The following is a 15,661-nucleotide window of genomic DNA, read 5'->3' as shown; positions in this document are numbered from 1 at the left end:
TTTGTTTGGTAATACACCAGCGCTGATTCTGTTGAGATTAGACATGGGCAAAATGATTCTTTGCAGCGATTCGAGCGAGCTGGCCCTTTTGCTTACTGCGAATCACGGGCGAGCAGTGATTCGTCCGATCGCGCTAGCCACACTTTTAATTGGACAGAATATACCCAATGAAACATTTTGGACCTAGCTTGAACAAAAACGCCGCTCGCGAGCTACCCTGATCTCCTCGCTACGTATTTTGGACAAGCAGTGCGCTTGCAGGCCAGGCTGTTTTTCTCAGTGTTTTTCACATACGATGCGCTCGCGCTCTACGATGTTTTATACGGGTGTTTCGAATAGGCAGTCTAAGTCGACGACAGTAGCTTGTGATGTTTTTTTTTTTTTATAACGTTAATTTGAGTTTTAGGTTTACTTGACCATAATAAAAATATTTGTTGTTTTAACATGCAACTATTTACATTCCATGTAAGTCCGACAGTATTTTAGATTTTGATTTTTTTTTCTCGGGGCAACTAGTTTCAAACGAGCTTTTTTAAATGTTTTTATGCAAGCGAACGAATCATATTTTTCTGGAATGAAGAGCTGCGAGCGCCCGCTCACTTATCGGAGCGAGCGAACCTTATGATTCCCGCTCTTTTTGCCCATGCCTAGTTGAGATATTTCATTTTACCAATTTGGTAAGTCATACCCCAGTTGCCCGTGGATGAAATTCATCATATTTCAAAATCGGCTGTTGGCTCCGTCACAAACAGTTTGCTGGATTGTAGGCTCTTTGAGCTACGTGTGGACGGCTTTCGTTTATGTTATTGGTCGTGATAAAGCACACGTAGCGGAGCAATCATTTTATGCAGGTGCTAGCTGTTTCCCTCTGTTGGACAGTGAAGCCACAATAGGATTGTTCCTGGGCTCTTCATACGAGCTCCCGATGGTGAACAGATTTGACTCCCTGTGCATTGAATTACAGGTACAACGAATGAAAGAAATGAAACGTATATTCCACCATTTATGAAAAAATCGTTCGGAAGTATGGATTCATTTTTGAAAACAAATATATATGAAATTTGATTGAATGACCGGACGCTGGGAAAATAGTTTGGAATTCCGAAATGCAGTCGTGAATTTCGAGATGCGATACTATTGGCCACAATTTTTGAATGTTTTTTTTTTCTTAAAAATTTTGAGTTTTCGTCATGGTGCGTCTTTGCCGTTCTTCGCCATCACCGTCATTTGGCGGTGGTGCGATCGTCATTCATTCCACGATTGATGTTTGCTTTCGTTTTTTTCTCAAAAATGGACCTACGGTACAGGTGGCTTTTAATTGCTCGCCTAGCTTGCATGCGGTGGAGCATTGGTTTTGGTGGGATTTGTTGTTTTTGAACGTACTACCAGTGACCGTTTGAATAGTTTTTTGGTTTGCTGACAAACGATAATGGTTCGTATTATAAATGCAATGTCTGTATTGGTGCACAAGCGATAGTCACAAAAGGAAGGGAGAGCAGACCAGCGAGTGACCGATAGGCCCTATTATTTTGTCACTGCACTTGAGCCTACAGTAACGGATGATGGAAAAAGCTTAACAAGATAGCAAAGAGTACCGAATGAGAGATTTTGAACTTAAAATGTCCTTTCTATCACCGATTCCTCGTTGACGATGGGATGATTGTCGAAGAGATCGATTGATTTTTGTGTTTTGTTCATGGTCAATGAACTGATTCATCTCTGTTCAAATATAATTGAGACATTTTTCCAAAAATATTTTTTTCACAGGCGTATTACCCTTTCGAAAGTCAATTAAAGTAAATGTTCTGAAAAAAATTTTATGATATTTTTCCAAAAATAGTGAGGTAGACTTAACCTTATGAACTATTGTAGACTCTAGGAAGTGAGAAAATCAACAAAAATGATAATCATTGCAAGAAAGAAGAAAAAGATACAGAAATATAAAACGAGAGTGGGAAAGAGAGAAAGAAAGAATGAGAGAGAGAGAGAGAGAGAGAGAGAGAGAGAAAGAGAGAGAGAGAAAGAGAGAGAGAGAGAGAGAGAGAAATAAATTGGCAGGATAAGAAAATGACCTACTCTATGCTTCTCCTAAATGGATTAGCGACCTTACGTTGTTGTAACGACCTAATACTTTTCCTACTCATTAGTTTTATGTAGGTTTATTCGCTGTGAGAAACTCTCCTAATAAGAATGGAACCCCGTTCGACCATTAAAGTAGCTGAACATGCTTTGAAACAAGTATTGGACTTCAGCTATTACTGTAAATTGGCCTAAATACTAAAATTGCTATTAAGTAACCATACCGACCAAACGCATTCTAATCTCGAAGTATCATTTTGTAACAAGATAATCAGTCAGGATGGACTCCTGACTACGCATTGAAATGCGTTCAATTATAGATACTATGTAACGTGATGCTTGCCATGTAACATAATGATCGTACTTACACATCATATTGGTCGTCGATCACCGTCGCAGTAGATCAGTGTTTCGTTGACATGGGCCGAAATGGCATAAAGCTGTTTAAAGCGGACTTTAAGACACGTAATCACCCAGGCGATCATAGAAACCCTCAAGGGGGGGGGGGGTTCTTTTCAGGAAACGTTAACGTTTAGAGACCTTACTAAGGGTGGAGGGACATAATCAAATTCATCAAATGACAAGTCGATAGATGTAGGATGGGCATTGCAGGAAGGCAGGTAGAAAGGGACTTGCTATTGCACATTGGGCAAACGCCTGTATAAAAATCGAAAAACCAACTTTGTCGCCGGTTAACACCATAAACATTTTCTTAAAATAAAAACTTAGTTGAAACCAAAATATTTTACGTTTTTATCTTAAACTTACTGAGCTATAGGCCATCAAAGTACAAACTTTGTGTTTTTTGTCAAAATTTGAGCTATTTTTCGATTGAACATAAACCGTAATATTTTAGTACATGATTGTTAGATTTTGATAATTAATATGTCGTTGGAAAGGTTTTTTGTTATACTTTGATGTTATGTATGAATATTTGGCAAAAACTTGTTTTTGAAGTTCATAAATGATTGAAAACAAACATCACTGCTGAATTTTTGGATATTTTCATTTTGGAGAGTGATTTTTTTTATGATTCGTGAGTTGTATATCATAAGAAAGATCAACATTTTTCCTACTTTTTGTCGTTAAAATTAGCTGCGACCATCTGCGACCCCGAAAATTATTAAACTTTATCTTGAAAATAGCGCGAGTGATTTTGACGTGTTGTTGTATGAGCCATACAACACCAGTATCAAACTACCTGTCATAAACGGGCATTTGAAACAAACAGGCAAAAAACAAAGCTTAAGAGAGGAAAAACAGTTCAAAAAAGGTCGCAAGATAGGAATCAGTTTTTTTCAAACCCCACCATGAAAAACACAACTTTTCTAGTGCGTAATACGTTAAAAATTCATTTTCAGTAAGAAACTTATTCCGCCTTCGTTTTAATTCCTAACAATTGTTGTTAATGCTGTTGACTTCTACGCAATAGTACAATGTTGTGAGCGATAATTATTATTTCTTATTCGCTGTTTTGACGATTTTAGTATACGACTGCCCTGTATGGTAAGAGCAATTGTATAGAATGACGAAAAACTGCAATAGCACGAGGAATTGATTTTCATCACGGCGTTTGTATGGGCGTTACCCACTGTGCATTGTAATCAGATCAATATTTATTCACAAAGGTAGTGCTGGGTTTTGTACATTTGAGTTTGGAATGTATTTTTGTCCTATCTTGAGGTTATTGATATAGGGTGTAATTTATAAACAGAATCTTTTTCTTCTTCTTTGGCACTGCAACCGTTGTTGGTCAAGACCTATCTGTACCACTCGGAGCTGGAGCTCGGCTTTCAGTAACTTTTTTATTTCCATAACAGGATAATTAGTCCTATCAGTTCTGTGCTGGTCTATTGGAGGCGCTTGAGTGCGGAAACTCTAAAGACCAATATATTCAGATACTGGAAAACCTTCCGACCTCCACAAGAACAACCTTTTGTTGGATTCCAGGACACTGTAGAATAAAAGGGAATGAAGAGGCAGACATGGCAGCAAACGAGGGTTGCAAACAGAGCCATGAGCAAGAAAATGCTTTGTTGAGAAAGGAAATGGTAAATTGGGCAAAGATAACCATCTATCAGACCTGGCAATACGAATGGTTTAGTTGAAAAGAAAATTAACTTAGATTAATAAAAGGTAACGTTACACCATATAAATCTAAAAATTAAAACCATCACGAGCAAGCGATTTTGACTAGAATTTGGATAGGACACACACGTCTTAATCATATCCACCAACTAACAAAAAGTGATCCTGTAAAATGCAGCTTTTGTGGAATGGTACCAACAATAAAACATATTTCTAACATAATGTACTGGATACAATAAAGAAAGGGAAATTTTCAATTTAGGGAACAATATCGATGAGGTGTTAGCAAACAGAGACGAAAATGAAAATAACGTACTGAATGTTTTGAAAGCGATTAACATTCATAAGAAAATTTAAATGAACTTTATGTATAGTCACAACACAGCAAAAATGTAAAAATCTATATATCTCTATATAAAAAAATACCGTTGTTTAAGAAAATATGAAAAATGAAAAACATACACGTTTACCGTCCAAAAAACATCGAGAGATACATCTATTAATTTATTTGTTTAACTACGCTGAATTGGAAAAAAATGAAAATCAATTAATAAAAACCTGAATATCGTAGATCAAACATGAGACAATTTAATTAAAATTTTCTTGATAACACATTTGCCATGTTTGAACTGTATTATGGAGGTAGCTAAAATGATACCTGTAGGACATTTTTCAGCTCACTCAACTGGGAGCCAACGTTAACCGATCTAATCAACTCACTGGTCTGCGTTATTAGCCCTATCAGGCAGATCTAGTTATTGGCGTAGCGATTTCAATTACTGAAAATTAAGGAAATTGCCAGCCAACGTTGTCCGCATCGTGAGCACCCTATCCTCTGTATCAATTATTGCGAACAGTGTTATTTTATTTACTCATCTAGTACATTTTTACCCCCACTATCTTGGATCTGCCGTTTGAATATCATCTTGGCGGAACAAAATCGTACTCGACACAAACAAATTGAACCCTCTTTCATATTCCTCGTGACGCTTCGCCGTAGTTTGTGACGGTTCCACGAAGTAGCATCTCGAAACGGCACGGACCTGTCCTGTCAGTGCGGGAAATTCGCATGAAAAGGAAGATTTTTTCGCGTTTACACTGAAGGGAAAATTGGATGTAAAAAGATCGTGAAAACACCACTTGCACTCAAGATTGCTCCAATTACATAATTATCAGTTCGTTTGGCTTATTAGGTTTAATGGCACTCGACACTTTAGACAGCGAACTGTTGGGAGTATGATCAAATCGAAACAGAGATCGAATCTGGCATGGCCGGAGCACTGCTGGAGAGACTGAAGCGGTATGAAAATGGCTATATCCTCTTTCCAAATAGCCGCTTCATGTTCGATCCGGCAAATGGCTAATGAAGATAACAAATAACACAGTCTGGTTCAGTGATTCTTGCGGCAAGGGACTGGAGACCAGGCGGGAGACTCTATTCCTGTAGGGGCTGAACAAAATGAAGGTGCTTAAATCGATTAGCAAGAAAACAAGCAAGCAGGAAATTGTTTTTGGGTTGTTTTGGAAATTATGGGCATGGGAGTGCTTGCCGCATGGTGCGTGGTAGCGGGAAAGCAAATTAAATAAAATCATTCAACCACCCTTCTCATTCACCCGTTTCCGCAACCTCCTGGCTGCCAGTTTCCACCCGTAGTGTTTAAACATAACAATAAAAATCGCAATAATACCACAGGGACAAACATCCTTTCAAAAACGGGCTGGGACATAATAACAGGCAGGCGCCCTTAGTACAGCTCTACCACTATAGCGAATCGGTTTCTGTTCTTCCCAGCACCAACAGTCCGGTCCCGGTGATGAACGCAAAAAGGGAAAGAACTAATTGATTTGGCAAACAATTCTTACCCTCGCACTTCCCTTAGAAAATTTTCCCCGTTAGCCCCAGAAGAATGCTCAAATTACTGAACGATTTGAACCTCTGGGAAAATAGAACCAAAGTGTCGGTTGTTTATTTGCAGATTGTGTTTTGTAACAAGAGGTGGGTACGAAGGGATTATAAATCTTTCCATCACACTGTGAAAGTATGCGATTTATGATTGGAAGCGGAACATTTGACATCGGTTATTGAAAGTTTAGAGCATTTCTATTATGTTGACCAATTTTTAATTGTGTTGCGCTGAGTTGGCCAGTCCACATCATGGCATTTCGAAGCAGAAAATTTATCTTTAATTGGATGCGATCGTTTACTTTACAACTGAAATAAATCACTAAACTTCAAAAGACCATGGTCGTACTTTATATGTTTAAATGGTAATACCACGCAACGTTCCTTGTTCTAGAGTTGGTACAAAATAAGATATTTTGCTCTCCCATCAAGTAACTACTAAGAAATGCTTGTTGATTTTACAAAAATACTACCAGCAAGAAATGAACAGAAAAACAATAATAATCACTCCGCAAAAGATGCCTTTCCACAGTGTGGGAGCCTCTCATATTGAACATTTCTTAAATTGTTTCTTATCAACAACCATTTGGCTTTTGGTTTAAGCGGTTGAGTGTGCTGCACGTTCTCCACTTATTAGCATTCTTCCCAAGGATCCAAAAACTTTTATAAAATAGATAAAATAAACGCCATAGGCTGCAATGGTTTCGGGTGGTCTAAAATTACTTTTTATGATTTAGAGTAGATTCAATTTTGCTTTGCTTATTAAGGTCATTCATTTACTTTGCTACTGGCCATTCTCGTGCATCGATTTTGAATGATTTTGAAGACTACTTGTGTCGGATGTTGCGAGTATAAGCTTGCGGGACAAACGTTGGCACTGAGCTGACAGTTGTGGTACTGTTTTGATTGTTTTCCTATTTACAATTATAATTCATTACTGTTGGCCAAAACAAAATATGTCAACAAAAAGGTGAAGTTGAAGGTACTTATGACATGTTTAGTAGGAAAATTGAAAATAGCTTTTGAGGAAATATGTATACATGTAATCATACACATGGGCGACCAGTTGGACTGCGTTCAGGATTTATTCATGTATTGATGTAAAGGACGTACAAAGTCCATGTTGTCCCTTTTATGCTATCCACTGTCCTTTCCATATTTGAATGTACTTAACAGATGGGTCAAGTTCTCTTGACGATTTAAGTGAATAATGTTAGATTATACAGTAACCGATATAATAACACATTTTATGGCGATCTTGATCCAGATAAACCACCGCACAATTTGCTCCGGGTGAAAATTATCTCCATATAATCGATGGTCATTCAAACAACTTTGTCCTGCACAATGGTATTTTAAACAAGTACAGTTAGACTCGGTTCTTGCAGAGCTTGGGATCAATCAATGTACCTTTTTATGACCATGCATTCTTCATTTAATAGTACGATGATGTACTTCACCTGTCAATCGAAATCAATGATCCTGTTTATGCGACCTTCCAAAATGTCTTTATACGAAACGACCCCAGTCGGTTTTCAAGTATCAGATAAAATTCATGCTCCCTAGTTCAATGATGATTCACTGGACGCAAAAGCTTCCCTCGTTCAAAGTCAATGGTTCGCTATAAAAAATCCTTATGGCTGCCCAAATTTAACAACCACTTGAAATCGTACCCTTCACTGCATCATTCCTTATATTTGGAGGTAGCACAAAACACAATAAAAAACACCATTCCCCTGAAGAAACAGTGGTAGCTGACCAAAGGTTATTGATAGTTAAAAGACAAATGAAGTGTAACTGAACAACTATCGAATGATACTTAAATAAGGGAATCATTTTCTTTAAAAGTAGATGAACTCATAAAATGCCTATGGTGTTAAAAATTTAAAGAGGCACAAACAATTACCAAAAATATTTTAACCATAGCCAATCACAGAAAACATTGCAGACAAATGGAATAACGCATCAACAATTAAACTAAAAATATATAAAAACTACAATAACGCATGGCTTTCAAGCAACAATGCAAATATGATTCTTTATCTTTAATATTAACAGTTTTGTACACCAGATTACCTCTACGGTAGAATTTCTACTAACTTTGTCTTGTTTAGGACTTTTGATGCATCAATGTAGCAGCTCTTCTAAGTCCACTTATAGATTGCCATCAGATTTGAGCTGTCGTGTTGAACCATCCGAAAGGGCTTCACCCATTCTTTGTCGGTCGACATTGCTTTTTGTGTGCTTGGCCATCGCTCAACACCATTACAGAACCAAAATCAGATAAGATCCACCAGCTGATAATATGGACTGTCGTCGCATCATCTGTGTGGCATCAAGAGCAGATCCGTAAGGGTTTGCTGGCTAATGGGCCGAAAACAAGCTGATGGTTGCAACCAGACAAGGAACAAGGTTCAACGCAAAACACTTTCCAACTAAGGGAAGTGAGAAACAGTGATAGAAAATATCCGACCAACTACAGCTACCTGAAGAAAATGTTGGTATCGACCGGTGGACGTTGCGTAGACAAGAAAAGCTTTATTTATGTACTTGAGTTTATCTTTCGCTTTTTCCCATTATGAAGTGTGTTGTCTTCCTTTGTGGTTTGGCAATCAGAGGTAGAGACACACCGATGTGAAAAATGTTGTTCAATAGTACATATTGTTTGATATTTCAACTTAACTTAACTTAACTTAACCGGCAAGAAAACGGAGATGATAATAATCGTGTGAGATGTCATCGAATGTCATTTTGAGCGAGAAATCGTTTGAATTTACGAGATTTTAATCTTATCCACGCAAGAAATTTTAGCCAAAAAGTAAATTATATACAACAATCCATCGATTGCAAACAATGAAGCATTCTTTTAAGTTGATATATGGGTTAGTATTTTATCTTGGGTTTATTAAAAGTTATATTGTGAGAGCAAGTAGCTAATTGTATATAAAATGATACATGTATGCTAGCGTATGCTGCGTTTCTACTTTTTTCTGCAGTTAAAATTAATTATATCATTTATATCATATTATATTCATTCAGATTGATTGGAACGTAATTATAAAACATCACTGGGAAGCTCATTAAGTCCTGAAACTTCGTTAGTTTTTCATATCATGTCCATAAAGACATCGAAATGTAAATATCACTCATTTGGCACTCGCACATCAAATTTCCTTCATTTGTTTGTTTTCTGGGGTAGAAAGTTAGATTGCATATTATATCGGTAAAATTATTTGTTGTAGTGCTGTCGCTATCTCCAATTTGGTTCAGCTTGCCCCACTGACTGACTAAGCATTGTTGTTATTTTTGTGATGACCGGACTGCTCTCCCTGTCAGTACATATTGCTGTCCCGGGAATGACGGTCGCCACGCTACGTTGCAACGATGCAATATCGAAATCGGAAAAGCTCACCCTCCCCAACACGAAATTCATTCGTAGCGTGGCAGGAAAATAGGCGTTTATACTGTCTTCGGGTGCATCAACCAAAATAGGGGAGGGGATAGGGGAAAACCAACGAGCAACTGCGCCTTTGAAAATGGTCGAACAATGGCCGAACAATTGCCGAAGCGAAAATGAACACTCGCGAATGAAGCGCGGAAAGCTCTCACCGCATTCCAATTCGGAGCTTTTGCTCGGGGTTTGTTCATTCACGATTGAACGTTGCGTTACGTCTAAAAATACAACCGAATGAAATGAACATCGTGATTCGGGTTTTATTCCGGTGATCGTTACTACCCGTTAGTTTATCTTTGACCGCTTTCGGGACTGGTTCTAGGATACACGGTGTCTAAAAGATTTCGCTTTCAGTCTGTTATCTGAATCGTGAAAATAAAAGTGCATTAATTGCTGCATACTTACAACGTTCTCTATACCGTGATCAAGTGATAAGGCGCGACTCTATTCCGTGAGTGTGTGAGCGTGATTTCCATGTAAAAGTGGGATTTTTGTTTTTGTAATTTAAAAAAAAAAGAGTTTTCTTAGTGGTTTCAAAAAAGTTTGATACCTTATAAGAATGTCGGTGTAAAGAAGATAAAAGCTTACGTGCCTTATCAAATTATATAACACGGTTTTAAACCAAGTACGAAAACATGGTCATTCATAAGGGAACAATCTTACAGCTTCCTGCAAGTCGTTTAATTTCTTAGTGCGTGTATATAAGTCTATCTAAGTACGTGTTTGTGTGTGCATCAAGAAAAGCGTGTGTATGTTATAAGCAAAAGCCGAAAATGTATGTTCACGTGCTTTATGTTTGGATAAAAAGCTCTAACGTGTACAGTGGAGATGGCAAAAATGAAAAAAAGGCTTCAACGTTCCGCGGAACGGTTGCACTTGACTCCTCAAGAGGGGCTGGTGTGTAGGTTCAAAGGAAAAACCTTATCGTACACACATACACAATGAAGGCGTCAAAAGACCAAACTGGCGAGTTGCGACTGCAACAAGAGAAAATATACCAGCCAGCGTTTCGAGGTACAAGTGGAGCACAACACTTCAAAACAAGTTCGTCTTTCTGCCGCGAACGCAAGGCGTATAGGATTAAAGTAGCAACAAATATTCTTCCACCGCATAGGTGCGCTGGCAACGCTCAGCAAAAAGTGATATTCTCCAGTGCTTAAAAAGGAAAAGAAAAAAGTGAGAAACGTAGTATGACCTTCACCTTATATTTATGTTTGTATGTAAATAATTATGTATGTGTGTTTCCAAGGTGATACCACGGAGATTTTCTGTTTTAGTGATTATTACTTAAAGTGGAATTAAAATCTCTGCAAAGACGTGTGTTATGCGTGATAGTGTAATTGTAAATTACAAGCCTCCCATAACAGCAGTGCTTGACAGTGGATAGAGGCATCTTAGAGAAGCGAAAGTCAAGTGCGACCACCAAGTGTCTAACAACGGTCTGCGTGTTTAAAGGATAGTGGGTTGCGTGATATGGTAAATAAGTACGCAGTGAACGAGCGGAAAGATATCAGCCACCGGAAAGCGGAGTGATGGGAACCCGCAAAATCTACCAAATTATTGTACCGCAGTACATCGACGTCAACGATTTGTGTGTTTTTGTGAAATGAGAGTGCTGGTGAAAAATGTATGTGCAAAAATGTGCAGTTATGTAGCGCTCATCATGCTACCGTATTGTTGAAATCGAAAGGGAAAAATCGAAGAAAATTATTCAATTGTACCAGGATTACCGTGCTACAACAGGATATATAATCTGTTGGTGTCATATTGATTGTATGGTTAGGATAATCCGCATTGTTAAACTTGCACATTATGGATAAGTTTTGTTGTGTGTGTCTGGAAGAAAGAAATGTCGTTGGCTCCTAGGTATCCAACAGGATAACGGGACGCACTGTAGCGGTGGGTTATATTACTCTCACACATTCTCCTAGAAAATAGGATGAAGTTTAGCTCTGCAGACAGGAAAGTAACAAGCAAAAAGTCTATATTTCTATTCTGCAAAGTGTTCTTCATACGTTATTTCAATAAGTGTTTACCTCTGTGTGTGGTTTCTTTCGAGTGTGAATTTTGCTGTGTTGGTGTGGTATGATATTAATTTCCTTCCATTTTTTCAGTTTCCGATTGAAAGTGAAGTGTAATTGAGTTTGGAATATTTTCTTGCCTGTTATCTGCAACAAATTATTCCACCCTGCCGTGATAAAGGTGTATCGGAGTGTTAGGAGAGAAAGATTGAGTGGTTTTACCGTATCACAATATCTCAAAGTGAATTAGGAAAAGTGAAATTAAAATTGAAAAAAGTTGCTTGAGCGAGTGTAAAACTCACAAGACGGAAAGAGCATCCCGTACAGTGTGAGCGTAGTGCGCCGCGCAAATCATGTGTAGTGAGTACGAGTTTTGGTTTTGACTAGTGATACTGCAACTGATCGGCGTTATGGTGGACCCACTGAAAATATTTTGGGTACTGACAAACAGCACTTATTTAGGTAAGGACGAGACGCACACGTGTCCACGCGCCAAACCAAACCCCAGCGTTCAAATGTATGATTTAATCGCCTTAGGCACATATCAGCTCCAAACCGAAACCGTCGGCTTTTCTGCAGTGCTGATACGAACCATGAAACGATGTTCCAACTGAATGGGAAAATTCTCCAAACATACTTAAAGGACTTGGAAATGGCAAGCTGTGCTGTAGCATGAAAGGCATCACGATTGCCTCGATCCATTCCAAGTATCGCTATCATTCGACGAAGGGGCTTATGCATTTTCATTTTCAGTAAATCGGGTTTGATTTTTTTCTTGTGACCTTCACAACAAGAAGAGAACGCTACAGCTCAATGGCAGACGAGTGCGTTGTTTTATTTTTGTGATGATTATTTCTCGTATGAATTTGTAAATTCACTATTCTTCACATGAATCCTTGTTTGTTCTAATGCTTGTGACACTTACACACACACATGACGGTTCAATTTAATCGCTCGCGGCAAAGGACTACAGTGACAGCGTCGTTCAAAAGAGATTGTACATTGTTTTGAAGAAAACCGTAAACCATTTGATTGCAAAAAGACACAAGTCCTTAAAGCTTACCGGCCTCCTCTTACGTGTCCATTTGCTTAGCATGATTGAAACGGCAGCCCTCGCCAACCCGCGTCAATCGGTGGCGTACATGAGGACGAGAAAGTATTCACAATCCTCTTGCGGCATATCGTCTGGGCAACGTAAAGGATTCCAAGCTTTCATCGATTCCATCTTTCTGGTACAGCCAGGTGACAGTCGAAAGATTGCTTCTTGGAAAGTGGATGTTTTCGACGTTTTTGTTGCGTCTTCGCTTCGTAGGTTTTGTCGGTGTTTTCCGATGGGGGCATGGGTCGCTTAGACCGCAACACTTTCTTTGGGTATCTTTTTTCATTGCGTACTTTTGCGAGTGTCGTTGAGGAAAGAAATGTGTTGGGTCTTTTACCCAGTGTGCTGTGACACATTTTTACACTTCATGGTTTATTCATGGTCTATGTGTGATTGTGTCAACCGCCATCAACCCCGAGAGAGGAGGGAATTGAAGCAAAACAGTTGAGACATGTAAGGTTTGAGACAAATACATTCCAGCAAACACGACATTTATCGGTGCAAGGGTTTGTGTTAATCGGCAACCGTTTTCAGCACATAAATTTGTAACGAAATTCAAACAGTAAAGCTGTAAAAAGGGATCGAATTACAAGGGTTTCATTTCCGATCTCAATTTCTGGATGAACCAGGGCGGTAATGCTGTGTGTGTGTGTGTGTAATAAAATGTGAAAAAGTTAATAAATATGCAACAACGTCGTGTCAAGCGAGTCATTACAATAATACTGCTCACAATATTAACTAAACGCACGATACCAGACACATCAGGCTCAACCCTTAAACCTGCATCACGGAATGATAAATTTTCATTATTGTTTGGCCCGTTTTTTCTTCCCTGTTTTGTGCCAAAAGAGAACTCGGCTGGAAATAAATTCCACTACCAGCGCATAGCAACGCAGCTGCGTCTGGGCACAAATATTGCGCTACGAGGGCCACTTCCTGGTCACATGGCGGATCGATCGGAACCGGACGGAAATCATTATTATCACCAAGCACCAGTAGCTAAAGGCTTATGGAGAACTCGGTTGTCATCGATTCAGCCCCATTTGGCGCAATAAGAGAGCTACAAAATTTATGCACTGGTATACACCGTACGTTCCAGTTCCCGAGATTTGGCCCGGAAATCTTCACAGCCCCGGAAGGATAATTAATCATCCAATAAAAGTCAGTCATGCAGGCAAGACGGGATGAAAGAATGACAAGTAAATAAAAATATTGCCACAACCAGACATCTGCCACCGCTCGTGTACAATGGATTGTGGAGTGTGTTGTTGTTCACGAGGTGAGGTGGAACGAGCAGGCAAACACAGAACCTGCTTCCGGTCAGAAGTGTTAATGGTGAATGAACCACAACGGAGCCAACTCGTTTTGAGGTGCCATAAGAGCAGAAGAAAGGCAGCAGGCCGGGTGGAGCCAGGAATATTTCCTACTTTGTGGCGGGAATGCTTTCATCTTGGTAAAACTACTTGCAATCTTACCAGACCGTATCGTTTCCGGGGCGTGAATAATAACATTTTTTTATGGACACATGGCACTTGCTTGCGAAGTAAGCTATTTAAGATGAAATATGAGAACAGAATGATCTGGGCTAATGTTTACTATTTGTCATCTTGTTACACGGAGGATTGGTACAAAGGATTTAATTAACTTACATGTTTCTTGCTTTCAGGGAAAATAGAGTTAATTTAGTATTTTACAAAAACGATTTAATCAAACCAAGAATTGGTTTGACTATATAAAAATCAAAATTTTCAAGGGTTATTAATATTATTTTCAAATAGTCAAAAAAATAAATTTCATCAACTTAATGCTAAACTGTACACTTCCCGTTGTGACTCAGCCTCTCAATCACTAAAAAACTCAAGCACAGGCGTTTAATCAACTGAAGTCAATCAGTAAAATCACCCACTCTCCCATTCACCGTTATCCATCGAGAAGTTTCTTCGCGTTTTCGATACAAGGCCGATAAGCATTACCATGCGAGCGAAGATGCCAACTCATGGTGAAAGCTTCACCGCCATGATGGAGACGCCTGGTCGCTCAAGGCGTCGTGGAAAACGGGTCGAGCGCAGGCAGCTGCTAACTAGTCGACTGGTGGCTTTTTCCATCAGATTATTTTTCCTCTTCATGAAATAAAATGGAGCAAGTCTTTAGGTAAAGTCGTCAACTCGTACGACTTAATAACATGCCCGTCATGGGTTCAAACCCCAAATGGACCGTGCCGCCATACGTAGGACTGACTATCCTGCTATGGGGGGAAATCAATTAGTCACTGAGAGCCAAACCCACTAGTGGTGCAGGCAGGCATTGACCGACAACGGTAGTTGTGACAAAAAAGAAGAAGATGTTGAAATGAAACATGAAGCAAGGAAAATAAGAAAACATGCCAATCATATGTACCACGTAAATTCATACTAGGAGGAAACGGAGGTTCGATTTGCCGCAAGCGTAGTGCCACATTTTTGAATTAGCTTCGACCTCAATTTTCTGTTTGATTAATTGCCAGGGGTGCTACTAATTTTTTCACTTGTGTACGCGTGATTTTTTACCACAATTCTGCTGGTGCAATTCCCACCTTCAAACCTCATGAGACCGATGTATAGAAAATCAACCCTCGTCGTGCAAGCTGTCAGGAAACCATTAGGTATAGCGTGGGTTTCCATTTCCACAACCCCAGTCTCTTGTGTTCCTTGGTTCCTGGTAGAGTAGTCGGAAAACCTTACCCACCCGATACCCTCGTCAAGCAAACAAGAGCGTATCGGTGGTTGAGAGGCACAAAGGTCACCCGAGGGTCACGGCGTAAATGTTTCACCTTAACAAAGGGAAAACATTGCAGGCATGTCTGGGAGAGGTGATTGTGTATATTTTTTCAAATCATTAGTAACACTCTCTTTCTTCTCAATCGTTGAGAAGACGCTTACTCAACGCAAAGAAATGCTCTTAAATGATTTTTATCATCTTATAACAACCTTGCAGTCGTTAGAATTTGAATCTTCTGAAACAAAAAAGTGTTGTAAAAC

The 15,661-nt window shown here is 39.1% G+C and overlaps 1 protein-coding gene across 8 annotated transcripts in view; it reads left to right on the top strand.

Moving 5' to 3' along the window:
* The window catches only part of LOC121596054 (neural-cadherin-like), a 253,400-nt gene that overhangs the window by 124,591 nt on the left and 113,148 nt on the right, over positions 1 to 15,661 (top strand). For 2 of the 8 annotated variants that reach the window (XM_041920648.1, XM_041920655.1), the window contains exons 1-2: positions 9,836 to 9,975; positions 11,639 to 12,007. The exons of 4 other annotated variants lie outside the window; for them this stretch is intronic. In XM_041920648.1, coding sequence (XP_041776582.1) covers positions 11,956 to 12,007 — 52 coding nt within the window. In that variant the 5' untranslated portion in view covers positions 9,836 to 9,975; positions 11,639 to 11,955. Of the gene's footprint in view, positions 1 to 9,835; positions 10,007 to 11,638; positions 12,008 to 15,661 lie in introns of those variants that run through there. 2 more of the 8 variants (XM_041920650.1, XM_041920649.1) reach the window with 2 other exon arrangements.

Source organism: Anopheles merus, chromosome 3R (genome assembly GCF_017562075.2).
Source record: "Anopheles merus strain MAF chromosome 3R, AmerM5.1, whole genome shotgun sequence".
NCBI classification, from domain to species: Eukaryota; Metazoa; Arthropoda; class Insecta; order Diptera; family Culicidae; genus Anopheles; species Anopheles merus.
The sequence above is the reverse complement of the archived record's forward strand: the minus strand, read 5'-3'. Positions and strand labels throughout refer to the sequence as shown.